The sequence below is a fragment of the Phalacrocorax carbo genome, chromosome 1, assembly GCF_963921805.1.
Source record: "Phalacrocorax carbo chromosome 1, bPhaCar2.1, whole genome shotgun sequence".
NCBI classification, from domain to species: Eukaryota; Metazoa; Chordata; class Aves; order Suliformes; family Phalacrocoracidae; genus Phalacrocorax; species Phalacrocorax carbo.
This window is the reverse complement of record NC_087513.1, coordinates 144,129,294-144,156,707: the sequence shown is the minus strand read 5'-3', so window position 1 is coordinate 144,156,707 and position 27,414 is coordinate 144,129,294. Positions and strand designations below refer to the sequence as shown.

Here is a 27,414-nt window from a genome sequence, read left to right as displayed (position 1 = left end):
GCCTGGTGCTTTCTGGTCCATGTTAAAAATACGTGTTTTCACATGGCTTTTATCTTGCCTTTATGTACAGCAAGTGCATGCTTGATTGTTCAGTTGTTATTTTTCTAAACATCCCAGACATATGAACATTCAACCTGCTGTGGAGTTTACTTCAGAACAAAAAATCCTTTGAAAATTAGAATAGTCGATACATCTTTTATACTGTGACTCCTCTTGCAGCAATAATTTGTGAAGAGGTTTTCTAGGTCATCTTACAGAATGTTTCTTCTATTCCACTTTCATGCACACTCTTATTGTAATAGCCCATTAGGGCATCAGGTGATGCATATGTATTAACGATAGTTTTTGTTTTAAAAGAAATATAATGCAGGACCCTTGAGGTCAGTGAGAACACTGAACCTGGCCAAAAACCTTTGGGCCTTTCCATAATTCTTCCATCTCAGGTCTGCAAACCCATTTAGGCAGCCACCCTTAGAGTTTGGGAACATCTGATATTTTATGACACACTATGCTACACGTCATGGACAAGGGCTTAATGCGACTGCAAGGTCTTACCAATCACTTTGAAATTATGGCTAAGGCAGCATAAACACAGCATTTGTCTGCCCCTGAGTGGGAAGGTCTCAGACTCTTTGTCCCTGTGCCCATAAGTTCCTGTCTCCTCCTCAGATGCGATCTAATAGTCATGTTACACCAGCACAAGCTCACTCCATTCATTCATCCAACAAAACCCAACCTGCAGGGTTTTTGCAGCGTTCGCTTTATGGTGGATCAGACTACTGATTTATCCTACCGTTGCTAGGTCTGCATGGCAGTTCATCATTAAAGCAGATAAATTAACATTGAACTGCAGCTGTAGTAGCAGTAGTTGAAGTGGTATAAGCAAGGCAAGTTTTAGTATGCAGTAACCTGGAGTAGAAGACAGGAGAGCTGCAGCTCAGTCAGGGAATTCCATTCTGGAATGGAAGACCATTAAAACCTTTGTCAACATGGTACATTCATAAAGCCTACAAGGCACCACAGCAATATTCCTAGCATTATAATTTCACAATTTTTTTTTTTTTAGAAAGTCCATTTCCAACAAGAAAATAATGATTTTTGGCTTAGTTCAAGGATCAAATAAAGGATCAACAAATATGTAAACCCTATGCTACTATTCTGTTCTGGTTTTGTCATTTCTTATATTTTACCATGGAGACTACAGATAAGATGTCCTGGACCCATTGAATTTAATGGAGTTTCAGCTACTGACCTGAGCTGTGCCATTTTAGAAAATATTTTCTGCATTTTATCAAACATTAAGTTTAATTTTAAAATGCATATTCTTTCTGCAATCTGCCAATTAATAGTCAGATTGGTTTTTCTCTAAATCACACACTCCCTCCCACCCAACTGCCAATAACAAAGAAGACATCCTCAAAAACTGAGTGTAATTAATTCCCAGTCTCAGAATTCGAAGAGGCCAGTCTTGTTAATTGAAGATACTCAGAAGAGCATGACCAACCTTGATGAGATGATAAGAATTATCATAAAATGGCAATTTTAAAATTGCAAGTGCACTAAATACATTAACTACCTTTTTGCAAGCAACACGAGTTTGCGCTGCTGGGCTGTGACTAGCGACATGCAAAGCACGTTCCTCTGAAATTGTTTTCTTCTTTCTCCACATACTATTGTAGCTTAACTTTTTCAGTAAAGCGATTATTTTTCTTAGCTAACTTCTCAGAACAAGAATACTTCTGTTTAAATGTTAACTGAAAGAAAATTAAGTACCATGGATTATAGTTTAATCTAGTAATAGTAATAGCTATAAAGTTTAGTAATTTTAAAAATCCATTATATTATATAATTAATACTCTAAAATTATTAGACACTAAGTAAGTGTCATCTCCATTTAAAAAGCACAGAAACTAAGTCAGAAAGGTGAAACCCATGTATAGAAAGAATTCACCTCAAGGGATATTCCAGCCCAACCACTCTCCTAGGAGTCAAGCATAAGACTCTAAAATTTTTATTTGGGCAGGGAGGAGGGAGGCGGGGTGGAAATGCCTGGAATATCCTTGCCTTTATTTCTTTGAATAATACTGTTTATCAGTCATGGATAAAGGTAAGCAGAGGCATAAACATTGGAGGGTCTTCAAAGATGCAACAAAACACAATTTGCCTTATTCAGCTAAATATTTCCCAAGGAATGCAAGAAATCTGCACAATGCTGCATAAAGCAATATAGAGCATTTATATAAGCTTTTAAACTCAAAGTCCGACAACTGAGGCCCCACTCAGTCACCTAATGCAGGTTTGGATGCCCGGCATGGGATTGCATCCACGGCACAGGACTTCCAGGACTTGCTCAACCCTGCAGCAAAGCAGCTGGAGCACAGGCAGAAAACTGCAAAGCTCAGACAGTGACACAGACCTAGGTCACCTCCCAGGAGTTTTCTTCTGGGAAAGCTGAGCAGATAGGCTGTTCAGGAAGCTGCAGAACAGCAAGTATCCTTTTTCTTCAAAATGTAACTGGAATTTTTCCTCACTGTACTCTGTGTTTCCCCCTCTAATTGTAGCTACTGAAAGAATCTACAGCACTACAAGGCTCCCCCTCCATTTTATAAGGAAATAGTGAATTTAATACCTCTATGATGGTCACATAACACTCAGATGGAATAATGTGCAGATATTAAAGAGGGTTAGATCTCTCATAAGATTTCAGGATGCTTGATAAAGACACACTTAACTCTTCAGTTGTTCTGTCCCTGAACGAGGGATGGGATCTTTTTTAGGTGATATGGGCTCTGTTCTCACCTCTGGGTAAGTCAAACTTAGAGCCACAAAGTTATTTCAGCCCTCGTGGTTTTGCCCCTTAGTTTCCTCTACTGCAGTTCCCCATCTTTTAAAAGCAGGATTCTGAGTATATTTAGATTTCATGTTCACTCATTAGCACTTGCCTGATGTGATCACAATACTCTGTTCTGCTACACTAATAATGACACAGGGTCATGGGAAGTAAAGAGCCAAGTATTTTGAGCATCCATTTACCTAAAATTGCAGTGTGGTTTGTTTCAGAAAATTTTCATCAGGTTTGAAATCTAGGAAAATAATTCCCGTTTACTCACTATAAAAAGTTTTAACTCAGACTGCCAGACTTACCCAGGAAAACAAATTTAGCCAATGTTTTCCATTAAAGTATGAGCCTCACAATTTAAGAAAACCCTGCTCAATTCACTATCCTCTGCTCAAAAGTGAATAGATCCTTCCAATCATAAAATATTTTACACCAAACATAACTTCTGCTGAGGTCTTTCAATACCGGGGGGTGGGGGGCGGGGGAAGCAACCAGTTAAAGACTGTATTCCTAAAGTCCTATTAAGGAAAAAAGAATCATGAAAAGATACAGCTTCAGGAGGACAGCTCCCATATCCGAAGACAGTGCCTCATCTAATGCTTTTAATGGGCAAAATGAATGGCAAAATAATGAAGCACACTTCAGACTCACTATATTTTTAGCAACCGGTTTAAATGTAAAAATAGTGGTTAATAAGTTCAGCTCATTTTGATAAATAAAAATGGCAGGAATCATTTAAAATCTGTCAAGGTTACACTTTTATTTGTAACACACTTACAGTGATGACGCCTTGGAGAGGAAGAACAAGTTGAGAGTTTGTGGGTAAAATTTATGGGACAGCCAAATATGGGTGACATTGTTGTGGGTGTTTGCTACAGGCCACCTGATCAAGAAGAGGTAGTTGAAGAGGCCTTCTACAGACAGCTGGAAGCAGCCTCACAATCACAGGCCCTGGTTCTCATGGGGGCCTCAACCACCCTGATATTTGCTGGAAAATCAACACAGCAAGCCATGCACAATCCAGAAGGTTCCTGCAGAGCATCGAGGACAACTTTTTGATGAAAGTGGTAGAGGAGTCAACGAGGTGAGATTTGCTGCTCGACCTTATCCTAACAAACAAGGAAGGGCTGGTTGAGGATGTGAGAGTTGGGGATAGCCTTGGCTGCAGTGACAGTGAGATTGTGGAGTTCAGGATCCTGCGTGGTAGAAGCAGGGCAACAAGTCAGGTTACAACCTTGGACTTCAAGAGGGCCAACTTTGGCTTCTTCAAAGACGTGCTAGGAGAAATCCCATGGGTTAGGGCTCTAGAAGGCAAGGGCGTCCAAGAGAGCTGGACAGTATTCAAGGATCACTTCCTCCAAGCTCAAGATAGGTGCATCCCTAGGAGGAATAGGTCAGGCAGAGGAGCCAGGAGACTGGCATGGATGAGCAAAGAGCTTCTAGTGAAACTCAAATGGAAGAGGGAGGTTCACAGTGTATGGAAAAAGGGACCGGCCACTTGGGAGGAATATAGGAGTGCTGTCAGGGTATGCAGAGATGCGACGAGGAAGGCCAAAGCCCACTTGGAATTAAATCTGGTGAGGGATGTCAAGGATATCAAGAAGAGCTTCTTTAAATACATCAGCAGTAAAAGGAAGACTGGGGATGCAGTGGGCCCACTGCTGAGCAAGGAAGGGGCCCTGGTGACGCAGGATGCAGAGAAAACTGTTACTGAATGCCGCCTTTGCTTCGGTCTTTACTGCTAAGGCTGGCCCTCGGGCATCCCAGCCCCCAGAGGTGAGAGAAAAAAACTGGAGAAAGGAATACTTCCCCATGGTTGAGGAAGATTGAGTTAGAGATCACCTAGGCAAACTGGATCCTCACAAACCCATGGGCCCCAATGGGATGCACCCGCAAGTGCTGAAGGAGCTAGCAAATGTTCTTGCTGAGCCCCTCTCCATCATCTTTGAAAGGTCATGGAGGACAGGAGAGGTGCCTGAGGACTGGAGGAAAGCAAATGTCACTCCAATCTTCAAAAAGGGCAGGAAGGAGGACCCAGGAAACTATGGGCCAGTCAGCCTCACCTCCATCCCTGGAAAGGTGATGGAGCAGTTTGTCCTGGAGGTCATCTCCAGGCACGTAGAGGACAAGAAGGTTATCAGAAGTAGTCAACATGGATTCACCAAGGGAAGATCATGCCTGACCAACCTGATAGCCTTCTATGATGGTGTGACTGGATGGGTCAATGAAGGGAGAGCAGTGGATGTTGTCTATCTTGACTTCAGTAAGGCACTCAACACTGTCCCCATAGCCTCCTCACAGGCAAGCTAAGGAAGTGTGGGGTGCATGAGTGGATGGTGAGATGGACAGAGAACTGGCTGAACAACAGAACTGAGGGAGTCACGATCAATGGAGCAGAGTCTGTTTAGAGGCCCATAAATAATGGTGTCCCCAAGGATCTGTGCTGGGTCCAGTTCTGGTCAACATATTCATCAATGACCTGGATGATGGGACAGAGTGTAATCTCAGCAAGTTTGCTGATGATACCAAGCTGGGAGGAGTGGCTGATACACCAGAAAGCTGTGCTGCCATCCAAAGAGACCTGGACAGGCTGGAGATCTGGGCCAAGGGGAACCTCATGAAATTCAATAAGAGGAAGTGCAAGGTCCTGCACCTGGGGAGGAACAACCCCAGGCACCAGTACGTGTTGGGGGCTGATCTGCTGGAAAGCGGCTCTCTTGAGAAGGACCTGGGAGTGCTGGTGGACAGCAGGCTGACCATGAGCCAGCACTGTGCCCTTGTGGCCAAGAAGGCCAACGGTATCCTGGGGTGCATTAAAAGGAGTGTGGCCAGCAGATCAAGGGAGGTTATCCTCCCCCTCTACTCTGCCCTGGTGAGACCACATCTGGAGTATTGTGTCCAGTTCTGGGCTCCCCAGTTTAAGAAGGACAGGGAACAGCTTGAGAAAGTCCAGCAGATAGCTACGAATATGATCGGGGGACTGGAGCACCTCCCTTATGAGGAAAGGATGAGAGACTTGGGTTTGTTCAGCCTGGACAAGAGAAGACTGAGGGGGGATCTCAGCAATACCTATAAATATCTAAAGGGTGGGTGTCAAGAGGATGGAACTGGACTCTTTTCAGTGGTGCCCAATGACAGGACATGGGGCAATGGGCACAAGTTGGAACACAGGAAGTTCCACCTAAACATGAAAAAAAATCTTCTTCCCTGTGAGGGTGCCAGCACAGTGGCACAGGCTGCCCAGGGAGGTTGTGGAGTCTCCTTCCCTGGAGACATTCAAACTCTGCCTGGACACAGTCATCTGCCCCCTGCTCTGGGTGTGCCTGCTCAAGCAGGGGGGTTGGACAAGATGATCTCCAGAGGTCCCTTCCAACCCCTGCCGTTCTGTGATTCTGTGAAAGCTCTCTGCAGCAAACAGATACAGACCATGTATTAAATTAACCTCAATTGTTCTGTTAAGCTGTGTATATCAGGAAGATCCTATTAGCTTCAGACCCATCAGAGTAAATTGAAATATTTTGTCATAGCTTCTCCAAAACACTGTTAATAATAAGTCCAGGTCTTGCCTACCAGTGTATATCTGTCTAATCATTCCAAAGTTGTGGTAGGCATACAAAAATCCAGGGGGACAAATACTGCAAAAGAAATAAGAGGTATCACATCCTAAGTTTTTACTTCCCATCAGTGATGTTTCTGTACTGATTCCTTCCATGAAAAATGTGTGTAATAAAATTGTGAAGTGCTGCTCTACTGAGTCAAAATGCCAGTGTGTTATACTTCCTTTCTGCATAAGGCAGGCAAAGTAATATTACAGCTGCCTTCTTGTGATGGCTACATTATCAATGCACTAAGCAAATAATATGAAATTGTAATATTTCCCTTATTCTGCAATGTGAGAATACTATTTTTATTATCTGAAAACAAGAAAAGACAGATCAACATTTTGCTCTTTCCACGGGCAATACTCCATCAACTTAAAACCAGTACAAAGGTCACACAGAGGATTTTGAATTAAAAAAATTATCTAAAAAGCTTAAAAATATAAAAATCTTGAGTCAGTATAAAGTAAACAACTACACTTATTTTCAGTCCTGATCATTAGAAGAGCTATTGAAAGTGCAAATAATAAAAGACTTTTTTTTTTTACATTTTCAAACATAAAACCACGACCCTCTTGGATCCTGATATATTATCCAAAAAGGAATATACACAAAGTCTGCAAGCACCATAAGACCACCTAGCTCTTTTGAGACTGAAAGTCTTACAGTTCTTTAAAATAAAAAACCAGATTATATAGCAGAAAGATACAATCTTAGATCCCAAGATAATTCATAAGAAAGTTTTGGTTTAGCATGCTGTAATCCCCAGTAGGAAAGTTAAAATGTTAACTATTCATTGTTAATACCTACAACTGGATTGCAGAGAAGAGGGGAAAAAAAGTTTTCCTGTTCCACATTGTTCTTCAGGATTAAAAATGCTTCCCACATATTCCCGTGAATTTAGCATCTTGTTTGACGACAGCAGAGTGCAACGCATATTGCCAAACTGCCATCCAGATTGAGCTTGGAGTTGAGTGCTTGAAAATATCTTGAAATAACCCTTCCTTTTGACAATGTTCTCTGGATAATCTGCCTGCTGGTTTTCTCACCTGAATCAGTTTTCAACTGAGGACAGCCCACTACTTTCAACAGGTATATTAAAATACCAATAGTGCAGTTAGTGAAGTACCTACACAGATAGGTACAGACACATCCCAGGATTGAGATTTATTGAGGTACTTAATCCAGCTAGGTACTTGATGTACGTCTCTGATTCTAGCATGAAATGGTTCCTATGGTTACAAATATGTTACTAACTAAAATAGGGCTAAGGACTGGTCTCAGGCCCCAAGCAGGACACATAGCTGTACTGGTACTACATAACTCTGGGGCCCCTCTGTGCCCTGTGGTGACCAGTGGCCCTGGACATTATTATTTTATGTGGCCTTTTCTCAATTCAAAGTGTCTAAAGCAGTACTGGGGCTTTCTTGCTAGTCATCACAGTAGTTCTTCCCCAGCATTAAACCAAAAGGTTGTGCACCACACTGCAGGGCATAGCATAATGGAATCCACCACTGTTAGAGGATGCAGAGGCCACCCTGACATCCCATGCCCTGAGAAAACAACAAAGCGGTTAACACTTTAACCATGGCCACTTGCCCTGGGGAGCATTTCCTCAGGCAGGAATCTCAGAGCTGCAACAGGCAAAGGGGTTCACATGGACAGAATAATAATGACAGCACTGAGCTATACCTTGTGTTCAGCTACAATTACAATTGGCGACGCCTGCATTTGGTCAATCATGTGCAGCACAAAGTACTATAGCAGACATTTGTTGTCAGTATGGGACACAGAGGGAGAAACTCACCAGATATTAGGTGCTTAATGATATTTTCCATTTTACCTTGTTTTCTCTCTTGACCTTCACCTTAGCTGTGTCATCCTTTGGACATTTTCACACAAAATGAGGCCCGGTCCAGGAACAATGCCTGGACATCTTGGGTCTGCACCCAGCACAGTCCTATCGGTTGCACGTGTCTGATAACCTTCAGTTTCACTCCCCTACTTCTTTCCAATTCTAGTCTTTCTATCTTTCCACTGTCAGTTTTGTACCTCTTTTTCCCCTCCTCCTCTCCCATTTCTTCTCTTAGAGAAGCAGTTGTAAAGCTCCACATAGATGAAAGAAACAGATTTGCTCACTCATCTGGTTACTACATTTCACATTGTGGGAAATAGCACTGTGTTTTTGGCAAGTTAAGCACTTTATACATGGCCATGATTAATTAGAAAATTCCTTCGGTTGGAGGCTTTACATACTGACTATCACACTACCATAGCACTATTTTCCCAGCTGCTGCAGACAGTGAGCTACAGCAGAGGCAATAACACCCTCCCCCTTCTCCTGGCATCAGCACTCCTGCTTCAATTCTCTTTCAGCTAGTGAAACAATCAGAAACTGGAGCAAGCAACATAGGAGAAATGGGGAGCTGGTGTCAAATCTGTTGTCATGCTAAGAGAAAACTCTTCCTCTTTGGCAAAAATGGCAATAATAATACTTGTCACTAGACCACGTGCCACTCACTGTCTTGGAGATAGCCACCTTCCCAAACACTGAGGTCCACATCTCCACAGCTTGATAGCTGATACATAACAGTGTATTGTCATGCTTCCCAGGGACTAAATAATGTATTGGTAACCCTTAAGGGAAGTAAAAACTTTAGTTCCAATTTAGGTGGGGGGGGAAGCAAGTTTAATTCCCCTTACACTCATATATTATTATTTCACCTTACATATTCTTTTTGGAAAGTATGTATATAATTTTTAAATCTTCTCAGTTTACTACCCTAATCCAACCATCTTCTGCATCACACAGAACAAGGCACAGATTTATCAGCTGAAAGTCACACTCAAAAGAGTCTTTTTCTTTTGTAATATGCCCTGCTTCAAGCTACTGCAGGTAGATAGTAGCTCCTGGGGAAGGGATGTGCATTTTTTCCACTGCATAGGTGCTACAGCTTAGTCTGAAAACCAACAATTCAAAGACACTGGTAACACACAGTACTGGAGGTAATCTGTCAATGTATCATCAGAATAACACCACTGTTCTTAAAATTAGGTTTTATCCATTCTCGATAATCTGTGTAGCCCAAAGCAACAGAAAAAAGCTTAAAGCACATGGCATACAGTGAAAAAATTCTGGGGAGAATAATACACAATTAAGTCATATATCTTCTTTAATTGTTCATTGGGGGCAGGCTGAGGGAAGGCTGGTATTTAGTTGATGAAAACAGCTGCTTCAAATGAACTATTTGAATTTATCACAGATTCTTTGCAACCTGAGGTGGAAGGACCCCTGTAAGCACCTTGGAGTACATTCTGCAAGTTCAAATCGCAATGGTTCCCTCCTAATGGAGCTCTGTTTGTTGCTTTCTCTTCCCCTTTCACAGAAAATTTCAACAGAAAGATTAGCTTTTCAGCATTGGCTCTAATTGAATAGCTACTTATTAGCTGCACGGCAATGGAGGAGCAGCTGATTACAAGAACGCGTGGTATACTGATTGGGAGACTGCTATATCTGAAGCTACAAGTAACAAAGATTGCTGATAGATGAATTGAGGGAAATATGCTAGCCTCTTAAAAGTGTACAGTGTTTCACTGGCAAAAATATCACTTTGGTGAATAAATTGTACTATTTAAATTAATAAAAAATTGTTATGCATACATAATTTCTTAAAAATCCAAACCATATGCTTTTAAAATTTATAGATGAAAGAAAAAAAAAAACCTATTGTCTTTTCTAAAATGTATATGTATAAAATAATGCTATTCTGTCAGGATCAGATTTGCTTACAGTTGGCAGAATATGTTTTCTGACTGTTTAGATATTGCTTATCTCAAGACACCTTGCAATCTGGCACCTTTAAAGATAATTTAAGTATATAATAACTCTAGTATTTCAAGAAAATGTCCCTGAAGCTATGACTTTTATTAGAAAATAAGAAATTAATAAAACCAAATGAATTATTTTTAAATAAGGAAGTTGGGGAGTTACAAAAAATGCTGAATACCAAAGATTTAATAATATACTTCCAGGCAACAAAGAAAAGTAATTTTTTATAATGATGCATAATTACAAAGGGTTTTATCTGGGACATGGCAAGGGTTCCTTTCCTCCCCAACAAAAAGATAATTCTTTTCCCAGATATGGTCTCTTCCACAAAGGATTCTCATTCTTGAGCCCTGTGTAGAGCAGGTAGGAACTTGTTCTTTATTTAGCATTTTGATAGCGAGTCATAGAATCATAGAATAGTTTGGGTTGGAAGAGACTTTAAAGGTCATCTAGTCCCCTGCAATGAGCAGGGACATCTTCAATGAGACCAGTTTTCTCAGAGCTCCATCCAACCTTGAATATTTCCAAGGATGGGGTCCACAACTTCTCTGGGCAACCTCTTCCAGTGTTTCATCACCCTCATGGTAAAAAATTTCCTCCTTATATCCATTCTAAATCTACCCTCTTTTCATTTAAAGTCATTATGCCTTGTCCTATTGCAAGAAGCCCTACTAAAAAGTTTGTTCCCATCTTTCTTATAAGCCTCATTTAAGTACTGGAAGGCCAAAATAAGGTCTCTCTCGGGAGCCTTCTCTTCTCCAGGCTGAACAACCCCAATTCTTTCAGCATTTCTTCACAGGGGAGATGCTCCATCCCTCCAACCATTTTTGTGGCCCTCCTCTGGACCCACTCCAACAGGTCCATGTCTTTCCTGTGCTGAGCCAGACGCAGCACTGCAGGTGGGGTCCCACCACAGCAGAGTAGAGGGGCAGAATCACCTCCCTCAACCTGCTGGCCGCGCTGCTTTTGATGCAGCCCAGGATATAGCTGGCTTTCTGGGCTGTAAGAACACATTGCCGGCTTATATCCAGCTTTTCATCTACCAGTGTGAAGAAGAGGAGGAGCAATAAGAACATGAGCCAACTTCTCACCTGTACAGCTCACGCATTTCAGTAGCCTATTGGGGACAACTTGGGAGTGGATATTGTTTATTTTATAGGCTTTTTGCCTCTCTTTGAAGTACTAACTTTGACCAGACAAGTAGGAAGATCACTCACCCATGATACACAGCTCACAATGCTTATTAATATTTTTTTTAATGGATATTTATATATTTATTTTAGGTAATGATGCCTTCCCACAAGACAAAATTCAACATTAATTATTTAAAGTTTACAATTTTAAGGCACATCTATAGCTAGGAGAGGAAAGCTTCCCTGTCTGCATGTTAACACTGCCCATTTTCAGTGGCTTACCTTCCCTAAGAGCATTTGTGGCACCTGAGATAATATTCTAGCTATGTGAATGGAAGCGCATGTAGTGTAAACTGAGGTGACCCAAAAGTGTCCTATCTTTTTTGTCTGGTGGTAAATAAAGTCTTTTTGTCTCTTTGACGCAGAAGTATATATTCAATAGATTTATTTACCAGGTGCAGAAGACTTGCGGCACCTTCTCTAGTACAAGAAGGTAGGAAAAGAATATTCTTGATGGCTTCCTGAAACATCTTACTTTGTAGTGTCACAGGAAATATCTAGGCATTTTAGGGACTGAGTTCATTGCTTTATTTCTCTTGCTCTCAGCATCAAATCTCTAAGGGTGCAGAAAGCCCCAGCTGTTGTACAACAGCACTGTAATTAAAATGAGTATCTCATACCAAGCAAATATATAGAAGGCAAAAATCTTAATTCTCTTACAAAAATAGTTAGGTAGCATTACCTCTAAAACAGCTCAAAAACACTTTAGTTCTTAATACTGAGAAAGACTTTGGCCCCTAGAGCTGTGAATAGGTAGGCTGAGCATGCCTTGTGCTAAATGGGCATGGAAGTCTCTCAAAACCAAGTGGCTGCACAAAAGCCAACTTCCTAAGTGAAGTGTCTTCTCTGACCTTTCTATCAGATGGGATTCAAGAGATGTGGTACAATCCACTGAGAGGAGGACTGTCACTTCTCTCTTTTTAATAAAATCCTACTCCTAAAATTAATTTTCCCCAGAACAAGGCAAGTCAGTACAAGTGGTACTCCTCTTGCCCAAATTAGGTACCTATTATGAAGTTCTCTACCACTGAGTCACCCTGGACTCCCCTTTTACTCAAAAGAGACTAGCAAACTTTGGGGGGATGCAATGTATCTGTTCTATTGTAGACAAATACAATAGTCTTTAGAAGGGCTAATCTTTCTCCACAGATTACAAATGGGGCCAAGTTATATCAACCATATAAGAAGTTGTCCTCCCCATGCCAAACAGGCACCATGCACACAGGTTCAGAGATGTCATAGAGCATATTGAAACATCTGTTGCATGGTCAGTGGAAGCCTGGATCCTAAGTATTCTGCAGCCAAAAGTGAAAAAAACATCAGTCCCAGGGAAGAAACTGTTATATTCAACTATCTTTGTACAAAGCTTGCTAAGAAATTATATTTAGTTAATTATTTCTTACCTTGTAATGAAATTGTGAGCATTTGGGGATCATTATCAAGTTTCACTAGTCAAACAGAAGCCTGAGACAATGATGAAAACTTCAAAACAACTCAACAGAAAGGCATAAAACATGAAGACAAAATGGTACCAGCCATTGAAAGAGCTTTACTAAGACTTGTAGAGACTACTGAGGTGAGCAATCTAAAAAAAAGGCATAGATTTAGCCCTACTGAACTATAGAAATTATACACCAGGGAAGTTTAGGGTTGGAAGAGCCAAAGAGGCAAGGTGGAAAGAACATGGAAAGTTCTTCTACTCTTGATGAAATGTCCTTCACCGGCCATAGACCAGGAAAAGATTGCTGAAAAAAATCCAGCAGAATAAAACCGGCAGTGAGGGAATGCACCAGTGCACTATGCCTGTCATAAGGGAAACCTGGGATATTTCTAAAACTAAGTCGTGAACTCAGCACCTTAAGCAGATGTTATCTGTTGTGATACAGAACACCTTGGTATTCAAGCCTATGGCTATAAATTATGCAAAATATCACTATAAATTTTTAAAGATATTTAATAATTCATGTCAACACCTCAACCTTAGCACCAGAAAAACATCCATTTCTAAAAGTCAGAAAATATTGCAACTAAACATAAAATTATTAGTAAAAAATTAACATTCAGAGACTGAAGGAAAGTGGGCACTTCCCTCCTGAGGACAACATTGTAGTAGGCACTATTCAGTTTCTGTTTAGCACATATTCAATGTAGCGATAATAAAAATGTTTTCACACTCACACTTACCAACAATTTCACTCGGCTCTTTATTGTAAAGTTTCTTGTTCCAGTAAAGAAGTCTGAGAAAAGGAAAGGAGACCAGAACAACGAGACAGATGCCAACGAACATATGCCCTGTGAAGGCTGCGAAATCCAAACCCTGGAAATAAAATAAAAAATCTGTTATTTTCCACTATTACCTACAGGTAAAAGTATCCAACTACCTGCACCTTAGCAATCAATAATAAATATAAAGCAGTACAGTAAGTTCCAAGTACAGTATATGCTGTATTTCATCAAAGCACATTACAATTTAATTCAGAGAATGAAAAAATATCATTAGGAGTTATTCTGAAATATATTTAGTGTTCCTGACACAGACAGAAATAAAACTCAAAACACAACACCAAACTGAATCATTAACTTTCACTTTCATCACTTAGATCAGTGTAAATTCATTTTAAATCACATTGAAACACATAAATAGTTAAATTTTAATGACCAGCTTTTGTTTTAAACTGATGGCAACATGAGTTTTTACAATAATTCTATCTGAACCAGGGTTTCATCTAAATTCACAAATATTCTTCAATAATGAAAATAATATATGTTAATATTCTGTTTATTTTTCTACCTGCTTAATATATGGACACATTTCTTTACATTTTTGAATAATGGAACCCTTCAGTGAAGGGGTTCTCAAAAAGATTAGGCAGAATATATTAAAAAGTTGCTGTTTTAAGCAATGAGAATGAATAGTGACAACCCACCCTAAAACTTTGAAGTTAGCCGTGCTTTGAGTAGCACATCGGACTAGATGACCTCCAGGGCCCCTTTCAACAGAATTATTCCCTATTATAGACACTATAGTGGATCAGGATTGGCCTTTGGGCTGGGATTTTCTGAAGTAGTCATGACTAGCCTGTCCAAAAGAAGTTGTCCATGAAGTTCCAATGCGGATGGCATCCAAGTGCTCTGGTAGCAAGGACCTGTCTTATATTCACAGAGCAGAACTGGTGATCCCAGCAGAACAGCTCTGTGATACTTGGAAGACAGCATGGTCCAAGCCCCTGACAGTTCAGGTTGTTCAAATCAAATTTTTAGATCATCCACTGATTTTCGAGAGACTCTAGGAAGTCATGGAATGACCCTGTGCACACCTCTATGTCTCTACAAGGATAATAGGAACTTGCCTTTTACCAAATACTTCTGTGCTACCGATAGACCCTTCTGTAATACCAAGACAAATTAAAAACAGCTATATTGCCTCCTTCTAAAAGAATTTATGTGGAAATGTCCCAGCTGAAATGCCTCTGGTTCAAAAAAAGGAAAAAAAAGTTTCTTCATTGCTCCACAGGGCATAATAAAAAATACATGACGCAAGAAACTGATTAAAGTCACAAACAACATTCGTGGCCAGACAAAGATTAGTGCTCTTTTGCAAAAAAATCCATAGTTTGCAGACAGTTAAATAAATCTCAAACGTAAATATGCAGACCTGGGATTAGAATTTGATCCTATGAAAAACACAGTTTTCAGCTTCATAAGCTAAAGAAAATCACCCTTAGCTGCTATTTAATTGTAGATTCTTTACCTTTTCCACTCTCCAGCCACTAAAAGGTGAAACTGTATGCCTGTTCATTTGCTAGACTTTCATTATAACTCAGCTACCACCATTTCCTTTATGAAGGTAGAAAGACGACTCTTCAGGTATTGGAATAATGTTATTTTAAGAATAAAAGTCTATTTTTATAAATAGAAAGATTGGCCTCTGGGCATCAAGTCAAGATTCAGAGCTACAGGACACATTTCTGTGAAGGATGAAATCAACATTCTTAACTCTAGGAAATTCACAAATAGCAATAAAAAAAAAATTAAATTCTTCAAAGGCTCAGTGTTTGTAAGACCTGCCCCCAAAGTGTATAAGGTCTATACCCAAAATGTATATTTCCTTAAGTACAGTCATTTAAAACTGACAATAAATCTGATTTATATATGGGTTGCCTCTAAGATTACAGCCAAAAAGAAAAATCAGAAAATTTTGGCCAAGAAAAATCAGAATCCTTAAAAGCACAATGAACTGGCCTTGGTTTGGAAAATGCTCAGGTATTGACAATGTGCCATTAAACAGTTCAGGAAGTATGGAAAATAAGTATTCTGTTTTGTATGGTCTCTAAAATTACCTAAGAAGAGGTAGGAAGCTGGAAGGAATTGAGCTGTAAAACCAGCTAAAATAGCAATGCCTAAATCTGACTGGAAAAAATTGTTATCCTCTGAAAAACTAAATGACTGGGAAACAGCTAGCTGAGGAGCAATAAAGTAATTAGAGGTGGTCAGAATATACCCAACCCTGAATTACCAGAACGAGGAAAATTACTTTTGCATTCAACTTAGTCTTTATAAGAGCAGTGGACATGAAGCTTTTCTTCGGCTGGCATCAAAGTGCCCACATCATGAAGAAGGATGCCAGCTACCGGGCATCGTATGCCAGCAGAAATTCTCTGCAGAAATACTCAGGCATAAAGCTAATTGCTAATGTAGGAAATCAAAAAGAGGAACAGGAACCTGAAGAATCCTTGGAAATTCTGAACTTTAAATATGTGATATTTCCATCATATGTTAATGGAACTTCAATTTAGGGAAGTGGTTTATTGCAAACAACTGCAAAGATTTACAGTCTCTTGCTTCTAGGTTTTGAATATCACACCAATTTCAGAGCAAAACAATTGTGCTTTCCTGCTGAAATGCACAATATAGACGTTTCTCAAACAAAAAAAACAAACAAAAAACAGGACAAGAAATGGGCCGCTTGAAACTCACAAAACTAATTTCTCTATGAAAAGGAAAATCACATCAACCTAGAATGCAAACTAAAATGTTGAGGTCAAGAAGAAGGTCTCAGGTCTGACTGAGAGTTGAAAGGAATTTAAATGAGTTGGAGATCACAATACTATTTAAAAAAAAAAATCAGGATTAACACAGCTTCGTGAGATAAAAGCTGACATAGATGAGCCTTAAAAGTGATTTGGAGTCACCATCACAAGAGAAAAAAAAAAAGCCTACTAGATTTTTTGTCGTCTTATCCAGGAGCTTACCCAAACTTTTCCAAGAGCTGAAATTCAGGATTTTGTTAAACTTCATAATATCACCCCATTGATCTTTCTTATCTCTGAGATCCCTGGAGAAAAAAAAACCCATGCTGCTCTGCTGTGACTTCAGAACAGCTTTCAATTCAGCTGAAACAAATACTTTTCTAACATGGAGCATGCTAATTTCAGACAAGAGCTTGCGTGACAGTAATGCCTGTGACAGTGCAATGCTGAATTCAATTATCTTCCCATCCCTCGTTCCCAGCTTTCCTCCCCATTTCCTCTTTGCATTGATCCATAAAAGCCAGCGAGTTAAAATGAATCCTGACGAACACTAGTCTTGGACAACTTGTACCCTGTAGCTATGAGGAGGCTGAGGACTACCAAGTGCACTTCTTTTTATGGCTGGTATCAGAGGGGTTCAAGGTGAAAAACAGTGTACTGCCCAGCCTGATGCTTTTGGCTGGGTGCTCAGCACTGGCCTCTCTGCAACACACAGGATATGCTTCCAGGCATGGAGCAGGCAGATTTCACACCTGACACTACTGGCAAATTCTGGAGAATTTTAAGAGGCTAAAGGTTTACATTGTACCACAGATATGAACAACTGCAGCAGAGGATACCAAGATGGGGCACAGTTACTTCATCAGTTGCTCCTGCTCCCTCTCCCACATCTTAGAAAGGGCATGCAACATCTCCACAGAGCCTACATTCATGCCTGTATGGCCGTGGATACCACATTTTATACCTTCTGAGTCCTCTGCACTGCTGGGGCCAGGATTCAGCATTGTAAAAACACTTTGAAGTGCTCCACATGTCTGCTGCATACAACAAAATGTAATTTTCATAAAGATTTTCTTTTTCCTGCACAATAGACTGAAATAGAATTGATATGCACAATAGGCAAGAAATATTTTTTTTCACAGGAGATTTCAGTCCATCAGATAAATACAATACATGCTTCAAATGTCCCTTCTTGGGGCTATACTGATTGTACTAAATTTCTCCCATTCCCCAGTCGACAGAAATTCTAAAGATTTTGTTTAAGCAAGACAACAGCCTAAAGGTTCCACTGCCATCAGATTCAGAGATGAAACAGAGTGGGCATCTTTCCTTGGTTTGTAGTTTTAAATGCAAAGTCAAATATATCAATTTCATATTAGGAGGAATTATCATATAGTTTTCCCAGAATAATAATTTTCTGTCATCCTGGGGATTTTTTTACTGCTTTTGGAGGTGTGAAATTAACTTCTAGCAATTCAGACCTTTAAAAAGGAAATCTGCCGTCTTAGAGCAAAGAGAAAGCAAAAACTATAGCTAGGTGTGGCAATACGGAGAGTAGCAAATACTGTGCTTCTAGACAGAATTCCCTTTACTTAATATTTTAAAAATAATAAAATGAGGAAAAGCAAGAGTAGTTTATTTCTACACTGGTTTAAACACCCCTTCTGGCTGAGTGATTGAGATCTATGTTGTCTCAGAAGGAACTGCTCATGACATCGCTGAGCCAGAAATCACTGACGGCCTAACACAGTTATGTGAAAATAATGCTTATCTGAGACAATGACAAGCCTACATTTTTGTCTTGCACTATACTCTTTAACAATTACTACATGTAGAGATAGGAAACGATCTGAAATCAGCCATAAACCCATAAATTTTATTTCATATACCTTACCTAGGATTTAATTTTTTATTTGAGGAAAGGAATCAATGAAACATTGACAGAAAGGGCAAGAGTTTTACAAATGGATTAAAAGTTTTAATAGCCTTGTATCCAGGAAACTAAAAAAAATAGCCTAGTAAACTATAGGAATCCATTTCACAATCTGCCAGTGCTTGAAATACCTTTATAGATTCATATATAGGACTTTCTTCCATTTTTCAGAATAACCTATTCATAAATTTTTGTTATCACAAGGTTTCATGAAATATAACTAACTAGTACCACATCATGCTAAATTTCTGCATGGAGGCTGAAAGTCTCTGAAAAGGCAGAGCAGGATAACCTGATCCTGTCCATTTGCAAGGGAATTGCTGTTAAATGGCAGGAATAACTCTGAGTGGGACACTGAAAACCCAAAATCCTCAGCAAAAATCAGATTAACAGTACAAACTTTATCACATATTAACAAAGACACTAAATAAGAGGATATAATCCAGTAGCTAGCACATCGTAAAACTGGCTCTGTTATTATCATTACCTCTTGGACAGATTGAAGCTAGATACACTAGTGCACACTATGTTCACACCATCGTCTTGCTCTGGAGACCTATTTAACATCCATTCTCTAAAGAGTTTTTGTAATCACAGCCTAAACTTAGAGAACAAGCAATAAGATTTCAAAGATGTGGCTGTAGACACTTGTGCAGACACTTGTGAAGTTCACAGATGTAGAAGACTTAATGTTCAACCTTTCTGAAAGCAATGACCCTTTCAAACCTATTTATGCCCTATTGTGCATATAAAAACGTAGTTCCGAAAGTCCAAAGCACATACCTCTTCAAGATAAGAATATAATTTTGCTAACAATGGCCAGTCAGTAGCAGTACTCTGAGGTAATAAAAGATAAAATAAAATTTTTTATTCACTGAATGAGTTTTCCATTTGCTCTTAATGAAAACTTTTATTTTCCTCGAACAAGAAAGAGTACAACAAATCTTCCTCCCCTATTATGCAAATGTTCCACTGATTCCAGGCATGATGGTAAGGAAAATGTCAGTATTATAAATTATCCACTGCTACAAAGAGAAAATCCTTTTGGCATCCATTTGTATCTCAGGACAAATAAACAGACTTATTCCTAGATTTTAATGAAGTAAAATGTAACAGAAAGCTTATTTATTCAAACATACTTTAAATAAAACATTCTTAAGATGACGTGAGTTTTCCCCAGAACCTAGGGAGAAAAATCTCTCCAGCACTATAGTAAACAAAGAGTAAAGCATTTCTAATGCTATAACCCAATAACTGCACCCAATGTAACAAGGCTGCACTTCATTTTCTATTGATTTAGAATCCAAGGTTTCCTAAGAAACTGTAAGCTTGCATAATACCTTACTAGGCTGCTTTTAGAGGTTGATGTACAATAGTAAAAGTTCAGGAAGATTGGTAAAATTCTCCTTCTGATGGCACCTAGTAAAATAGAAAAACCAATCATCTACGTCGTGCAATACACTATTCAGCCTCCTACAGGGGCATTTGTCCAAGTACGCCCGTACTTACTATGCAAAAATAACACTGGAGAAGAAGTGCAAAAGGGATGATGAAAAGGGGAATTTCAATTGCAATATGAAGGAGAAAATTTTCCTAGAATGGCAAAACCATGACCATAATGGTAACAAGAAGTAAAACCCAGACATTTTGTGTAGAAAACATCATAATAGACACTATAAAAATACTGCATGACCTCCTATTTCCAAAATGCATTCAAGAACTTTTGTCTCTAAAACACTTAAAAAAAAAAAATTTTACTTAGTGCAAATATAGCAGACACCATGCATTTTAGAGGCAGGTTTGGAGTTGATCATATAACCCTTCCTCACAGCAGCCTTTGCTAGAAGTAGTTTCAGAAACAAGATAACAATGTCTGTGTTTCTTCTTCTGAATAAAAGAGGGCACACTCGCTTGTTCTTTCGATTAAGAATCGATATATTAGTTCAACAGAATAGACTGTAAGAGGCCAGATGGTCCAGCTCCCTGCCTGCCCTCACTCTTGGCTTTATCCAGTTATTCCTGCCAGCAGTCTCCCAGGCAAATCTTTACAGGGCGTGAGCCCTAAGCAGTGAGGACATAAGCCAGTCCATGCTACTCAGCCTCAGAGCCAAGGATAGGTCTTTGACCCTCTTTTATTTATGTATATATAGATAGATATAATGCATGAGAATACAGGAAAGAAGAAGCCAAAGTCCCATGGGCCTGTGTTGAATCTGATCTATTTTATTATGTCCATATTTCTGTGATGCAACAAGAGATCTGAAAACAATCCAGCGTGAAAACACTTGGAAAGTTTTTGTGCTTGTTTCAAATACAGAATTTGCTATAATGTCACATTTGCTAGGATATTTATACATCTGAGTCCTCCTAAAATTATCAGTATCTCATTCAAGAGAAATATAAAATTGTTTCCTTTCAATGTGATTGCTTAATTGCTTCCCATGTTTATAGCTGCTTCTAAAAGTTCTACATAGATGATGAGTTTCTGAGTATTTAGGAGAATGACCTGCATGGCAGGTGCTAATTATTCTCTTTTAGAAAAGAACTTTTAAAAGGTTACACAGATTTATTATTTAAAATATAAAATTTAGCTATCAAGTCCTCAGCCAGGAATATTACAGAGTCTCCAAAGTCATCATCCAAACAAACTAATTGCAGCATATTTCAAATATTTTGAAGGTAAACATCCAATTTATTAAATACTATGAACTTTCAAAGACATTTTCCAACCTGGACAGTACTTAATTAATTTGAGTGTATTCAGTTAATTAGAAGAGATCCCTTTTTTAGTACAGCAATAGAAACAAAATTGACTCCAAAATAAAAAACCCTGAAATGTTATACTACAATTCCCTCATCCCCCTTGCACATGTATTTTCACACTAGCCCATACACTACATTGAATTCCTTTAAATTTCTGTTGTGGGGTTGGGGTTATGACACTTGGCCAAAACAGAAAACACATGCCTGGTGTCCTTACCGATGTGCCTGTAACATTACTCCCCCTTCCATCGTGCTGCTTGTTGGTGGTCATGCAGGGGCAGAAGGAAAGCAGAGCTGCCCCATCCCAGGAGGGGCTGCCCCTTGCATCCTGAGCAGACTGCCGTCCTGCTGCCCCTACTGCACCAGAAATGGGTGATACACCAAGGGATACTGTGGAGCACAGTGTCAGAGGCAGAAGTGAGCCTTGATGCCCTCCTGTTCAGGGGTGGCAAGGATAGCTGAAAGCGTGGAAAATTCATACAAATGCCAGCACCATGCAGAAGCTGAAGGCTGCAAACGTGAACGCCTGTCAGCAGCAGTTCTGCCTGTCCACAGGGCAGAGAGGGACATGTGGGTCGGAGGAGATGGTGGGACTGGGATGGTGTCTGGAGTCCTGCAGTCCCACCCAACACCAGCCACTGTAGCCTTCTTTTTGGCACCAGTCACCCAGCAAAATGAAACAATAGAAGAGCCAAGTGTTGGAAGTTAAAATCTGCCATTACAGCCTGGGGTTACCAAAAAGTTGGCAGGAGGTAGGAGCCAGCTACAGTCCATGCTTCATGTGAGGAGTCCCGGCTCTCCTCTCACCACCCCGTATCCCCTTGGACTGCAGCTGAAGGACCAAGTCTCTGCTGCAGTGGTCGTGTGTGACATGGGGGCAATGCAGCCTCTTATGTCATGTTTTTTTGTGTATGGACAATTATTTCTGGTCTGAAATTTCTGAAAAGGAATTGAATTGTCTCAATATATCTAACTTTTGAGAGAAAGCCTATTCTGAAAAAGTAGTTTGAATTTTCATCTTCATTTTCATGTTTTTCTTTTATTCCAACTTGCTACCCTCTCTTTACATCCCTCTATAGTTCTGCTTCCTTCTTCTCTTTGTCATTGACAAGGAAATCCTCCCCACCACCACCAAAAAAAAAGGAAACCAGTATTCTCAGCCCATATCAAAAAGTCTATTCTTCATCACAATTTTGTCCCCGAAAGATCACTCTGTTCTGTCTAATCATCCTACTAAGAAAGAAATAATGTGGCAGAAAAAGTGGATTATGTTCTGTTTATGTGGCTGTCTGGGGGAAGAGAAGGTTCAACACTGCATAAGTCGACACCAGCACTTAATTTTAGTAGCTAAGCAGCTTGCAGTACATACCTTCTCTCTCAGCTCCTGCTTTGAAACAATAATCACATTTGGAGGATCCCCAACAGCTGTGGCAGCCCCCCCAATATTTGTGAAGATCACTTCTGCAATCAGGACATGCCTAGGATCAAGATTTAGTACTTCGCAGAGCCTGTGGTGTAAAGAGATTGAAATTAACCTCTTACCCTATGATTAAATTACCTTAAATCTTAAAACGTACAAAATTTACAATATACAGTCATTTCACTGAAAAATTGTAGGATTTTAAACATAATATTTTTGTGTGTGCATATTATTAAAGTTTTAATTCTGCTACATTATATGTGCTATAGTAATTATATCAATATACATGCAAAAATGTTAGATTTTAAAACATTTATAATGCAATAATTAATGGTTAGAAAATTGATGCATTTTTAAAAGTGTTTAATGAAAAGTAATCAACTATTACAAGAGTTGGACTACACAGAAAATCACATTTCAAATCTTCAGCTTCATGCAACTTTTTAAACCATGGTCCCCAGGCTGCACTAACCTATGGAAACTACCCTGGCAACCACAGGCTTTGCACCCAGCATCAATTATTAACTTTACAGTGGGGAGCAGTGGTAGAGGATTGCACAGGCAACCTGTTAGCCATGAATCATCTATTAGATACCTCAGCTTTCAGCCTAGGTTTATCTGGTTTATTCTGTTCCTGTTTTTTCCCTTCTCTAAAGCTTGACCATGAGTATTTCTACTTGTAATGCAACAAAAGTAGAAAATGCACATTACTTGTTATTAAAAATATCCCAAAATGTTTTTAGCAGTTGAAAAATATTTAATGCTTCTTTAGTAAGGTGCTGCTTTAATAAGAAAAAGTAAAATACGTCTTTAATAAGAAGCATCTTAAAGTCCTCTGGCAAATACTGGGATTGACTCAGTAACCTCATGATCCATTTCAACTCAGAGCCCACTTACACACAGCAATCTTCACACAGATTACTTCAAATTGTACAAATTACTTTTATGCACAGATCCACACAATCTGCTCCTCTCTGAAGCACGTATTTGACTTCAAACTTTGCCCATGGTATTAAAGGCTGAAAGTTAAGGTCACGCTTAAGAACTTTGGAATAAGGAATGACTGTGTTCCTGCTCACAGCTTATCAAAACACTGTTCCAGAGTGTAAAGATGGAGGCCACGCTTAAACTATCACGCCCTCTACCTAATATGGGATGGGGGAAGAGAGGCAAGCAAGAATGTTTTCTCAGGCTTGCTTTCACTGTAGTGCTGCCACACATTTCCCTGAAGGTAGAGTTCTGAAGAAAAAGAGACTGAACTCTACTGTTCAGTCTAAGTCTGTATTATTAAAACCTATATTTCAAAGAGAAAATAGTGTATTGCACAAAAACTTAACTTGATAGACTTACACTGTCACCACGAGTGTCAATTTAAAACTCAGAAAAAACACTTTCAGATGACACGTGTCAGCACATAAAAACTCCAGAACAAAAGAACTGTGCAAAAATATACTGTTTCCCCAACAGCATAAAATTATACAGTTAAAGGGTAATTTGTAGTACAACTGGCCCAATCGCATCAACTGTGGTTAAAGACCACAATTCTACTTGTAATTTTAACTTCCTTACTCCTTGATTTCTGAATGTTTCAAAATATAACCTTAACTTTCCTTTAGTAATCCTTTCTTTTTGATGGGCCTAGTGATGCTTGGAAAAAGAACCTCTGACATATGCCAAGAAAGACCAAGCGCAAAGTCTAAAACCATCAGGATGTGTTAGCTATGTAGCGGGATCAAACCTCTTCAGTTTACTTATCCTGGTAATATAATGCCCCATGTGAACAAACATTAGCCTTTTCCAGTTCTCAATAACAAAGTATCTTGAAAATAAACTATAGCTAAAAAGACGTAGTTATTAAATTTTTTATCAGCTTACTACAAAATGCAGAGTGAAAAAAGTATCACGTTTATATGCCCTATTAATGGAAATATAAATCCTTATATTCATAGAGTCAGTAGGATTATCTGTAAGCTTTATCTCCATGGCAATGACAGCACAGTGCAACATAGTGAACCTGTAGACAAGGGCTGAATACAATGGCAGTAATATTAAAAAAAAGAAAACAGAAAACAAACAAAAGAAAAAAACACAAAAATGACCCCCAGAATGAAACTTTTAGAAATAGGTGATTATTTGGCTCTACTAGGCGAGGTAAAATTTTATTTTACCTTTGATAGTGATTCAAATATAAATTTTTCCTGCATACTGAGTTTCCCCTTCTTCAGTGTTACAAACTCATTTAGTATGGAAAAAAATACGCAAGTGTTACCCCTATCTGCAAGAAAGGCTTGAGGGAAGATCTGGATAGGCTGGAGGAGTGGGCCAGCAAGAACCTTATGAAGTTCAACAAGGAAAAGTGTAAGATCATGCACTTGGGAAAACATAATCCGGGAGTACAGCACAGACTGGGATCCACCTGGCTGGAGAGCAGCTCTGTGGAAAGGGACCTGGGAGTCCTGGTGGACAGAAAGCATAACATGAGCGAGCAGTGTGCTGCTGCGGCCAAGGCGGCCAACAGGATGCTGGGTTGCATCAAAAAGGACATCGCCAGCAGAGATAAAGCAGTCACTATCCCGCTCGTCAGGCCACACCTGGAGGACTGTGTACAGTTCTGGTCCCCGCTATACAAAAAGGATGTGGTCAGGCTGGAAGGGGTCCAGAGAAGGGCCACAAAGATGATCAAAGGACTGGGAAGCCTGCCATATGAGGACAGACTGGTTGAACTGGGTTTGTTCAGCCTTGAGAAAAGGAGGCTCAGAGGGGATCTCATCACCGTGTACCAGTACTTCAGGGGCAGATACAAAGAAGATGGAGACTCCCTTTTTACATGGAGTCACATGGAGAGGACAAGGGGGAATGGACACAAGTTGCTCTTGGGGAGATTCCGATTGGACACCAGAGGGAAATTTTTCACACTGAGGACAGTCACCACTGGAATAATCTCCCCAGGGAAGTGGTTGACTCAGCCACGTTGGACACCTTCAAGGGTCGTCTGGGCAGGGTGCTGGGCCATCTTGTCTCGACTGTGCTCTTCCCAGAAAGGTTGGACTAGATGGTCCCTGAGGTCCCTTCCAACCTGTGATTCTGTGATATACTTTTAGTATAAAACTCCAGTACTTAAAGGATGGTTACAAAGACAGAGGATCTTCTTTTCACAAGGAGCCACATGGAGAAGACAAAGGGCAACAAGTACAAGTTTCACTGGGGGAGATTTCATCTCAATATAAGAAAATATTTTTTTTTAATTGGAGAAACCTCTCCAGGGACATGGCAGAGTTCCCATAGCTGGAGCTTTTCAAGACTTGACTGAACAGGGTTCTAGATAATATCACCTAGGCTCCCTTTCCCATGAATTGTTGGACCTGTCTTTTGAAATCCCTTCCAACCTGGGCTATTCTATGATTCTTTGAAAACAGAATAAATGCTACAGTAGCTCTGCCTGTGAACAGTAGTTCATGATGCATTGATGTCTGGATTTCAGTCCATTCCTAATTACAGTTAATTCAAAATATTCCACAAATATCTGCTAAAGAAAACTTGGTGTTTAACAGTTATAGAGTCACTTACTGCTAGACGTGAAATTATTGATTGGACTAAGGCAAAGTGATCTCTTTAAAATATAATTGGACAGAAGACAAATGGAGCTTTCATTCACCAGCTGTTTCCCAGTCTAGAATAAATTCCACTTGCAAAATTGGTTTTTACTGATTTAGACTACATTTTAAAGTGGGAGCATATCTTAATAGAATTTTGTGTATTTTAATGTGATAATGACTGCAAGCATTACATTACTCAGGGTCATTTTAAAAACACACTCGGTCTTTCTGAAACTGAACAGGATTAACCAGATTTGCCTGACCAGACACAGGTTAAATTCAGGTTAAACAGTTAATTTATAATCACACATTGATTAAATGTAGTTGCAAATCACGTATTATTAATTTACAGAAATCTGAAATAATTAAATTCACCTTTCTGTATTTAAATTTCCAAATATCTGATCTCAATTTGTGGAATTAACCAGTGGCTGTACCAATGCCATGATCACCAGCAGGAAAAAAAATTCAGTCTCCTATTCCAAATAAAAGCTTTCAGTCAAAATTTTGACATCTTTTTAGTTTATTTGTCACTAGTATTAAAGGGATAACAACTTCACTAAAATATAAATTACTATACAAAATATTATATAGGTTTTAGCCAGGAAGGGACAAGGCAGCTTTAATTTAAAAATTCTCCCTGCTTACAGGGAAAAAAATTAATCTACAAGGGAGAAATTGGTGCAATGTGCTATTGCAGTTCAGATACGGAGACAAACCAGGATAGTTCGCTGCCAAGGCTGTATAACAGGCTTCAGATATGGGCTCACTCTTAACACAAAGGGAAAAGGCAACCAATCCCTTTGAAAATGTTAGCTCTTTACCCTACTACAATAGGAGTATTCCAAGTTTTCATTTCCATTTAGATGATCAAAAAAAGTCCAAACAAGCATTTTGCACACATGTCTACTACTGATTGCTGGCTATAAAAGACCAAGTCCAAAACCATAACAATAAAGTACCTTATGGTTACTGGAGTAAAAAGCAGCATAGTGGTAACGTTGTCCAAAAATGCAGAAAGAATTGCAGCGATGAGGCACAGAAATGTAATCATGGCCCACACCTTGCCTCTAGAGAATCGATAAGCCTAATAAAACCGAACAAATAGAAACAAAATTAAGGGACTACATCACTCCAGCTTAGTTTTCAAAAAATGATAGATAAAACAACTTCACCAAAGATGAGGCAGCAGGGAGCTCAGAGCATTTATTA

The 27,414-nt window shown here is 39.5% G+C and overlaps 1 protein-coding gene across 2 annotated transcripts in view; it reads right to left on the bottom strand.

The window, feature by feature from the left end:
- Positions 1 to 27,414, bottom strand: part of OCA2 (OCA2 melanosomal transmembrane protein) — a 158,555-nt gene that overhangs the window by 95,089 nt on the left and 36,052 nt on the right. For both annotated transcript variants that reach the window (XM_064438321.1, XM_064438329.1), the window contains 3 exons: positions 27,165 to 27,289; positions 22,556 to 22,694; positions 13,645 to 13,777 (listed from right to left, as the gene is read on the bottom strand). In XM_064438321.1, coding sequence (XP_064294391.1) covers positions 13,645 to 13,777; positions 22,556 to 22,694; positions 27,165 to 27,289 — 397 coding nt within the window. The remainder of the gene's footprint in view (positions 1 to 13,644; positions 13,778 to 22,555; positions 22,695 to 27,164; positions 27,290 to 27,414) is intronic.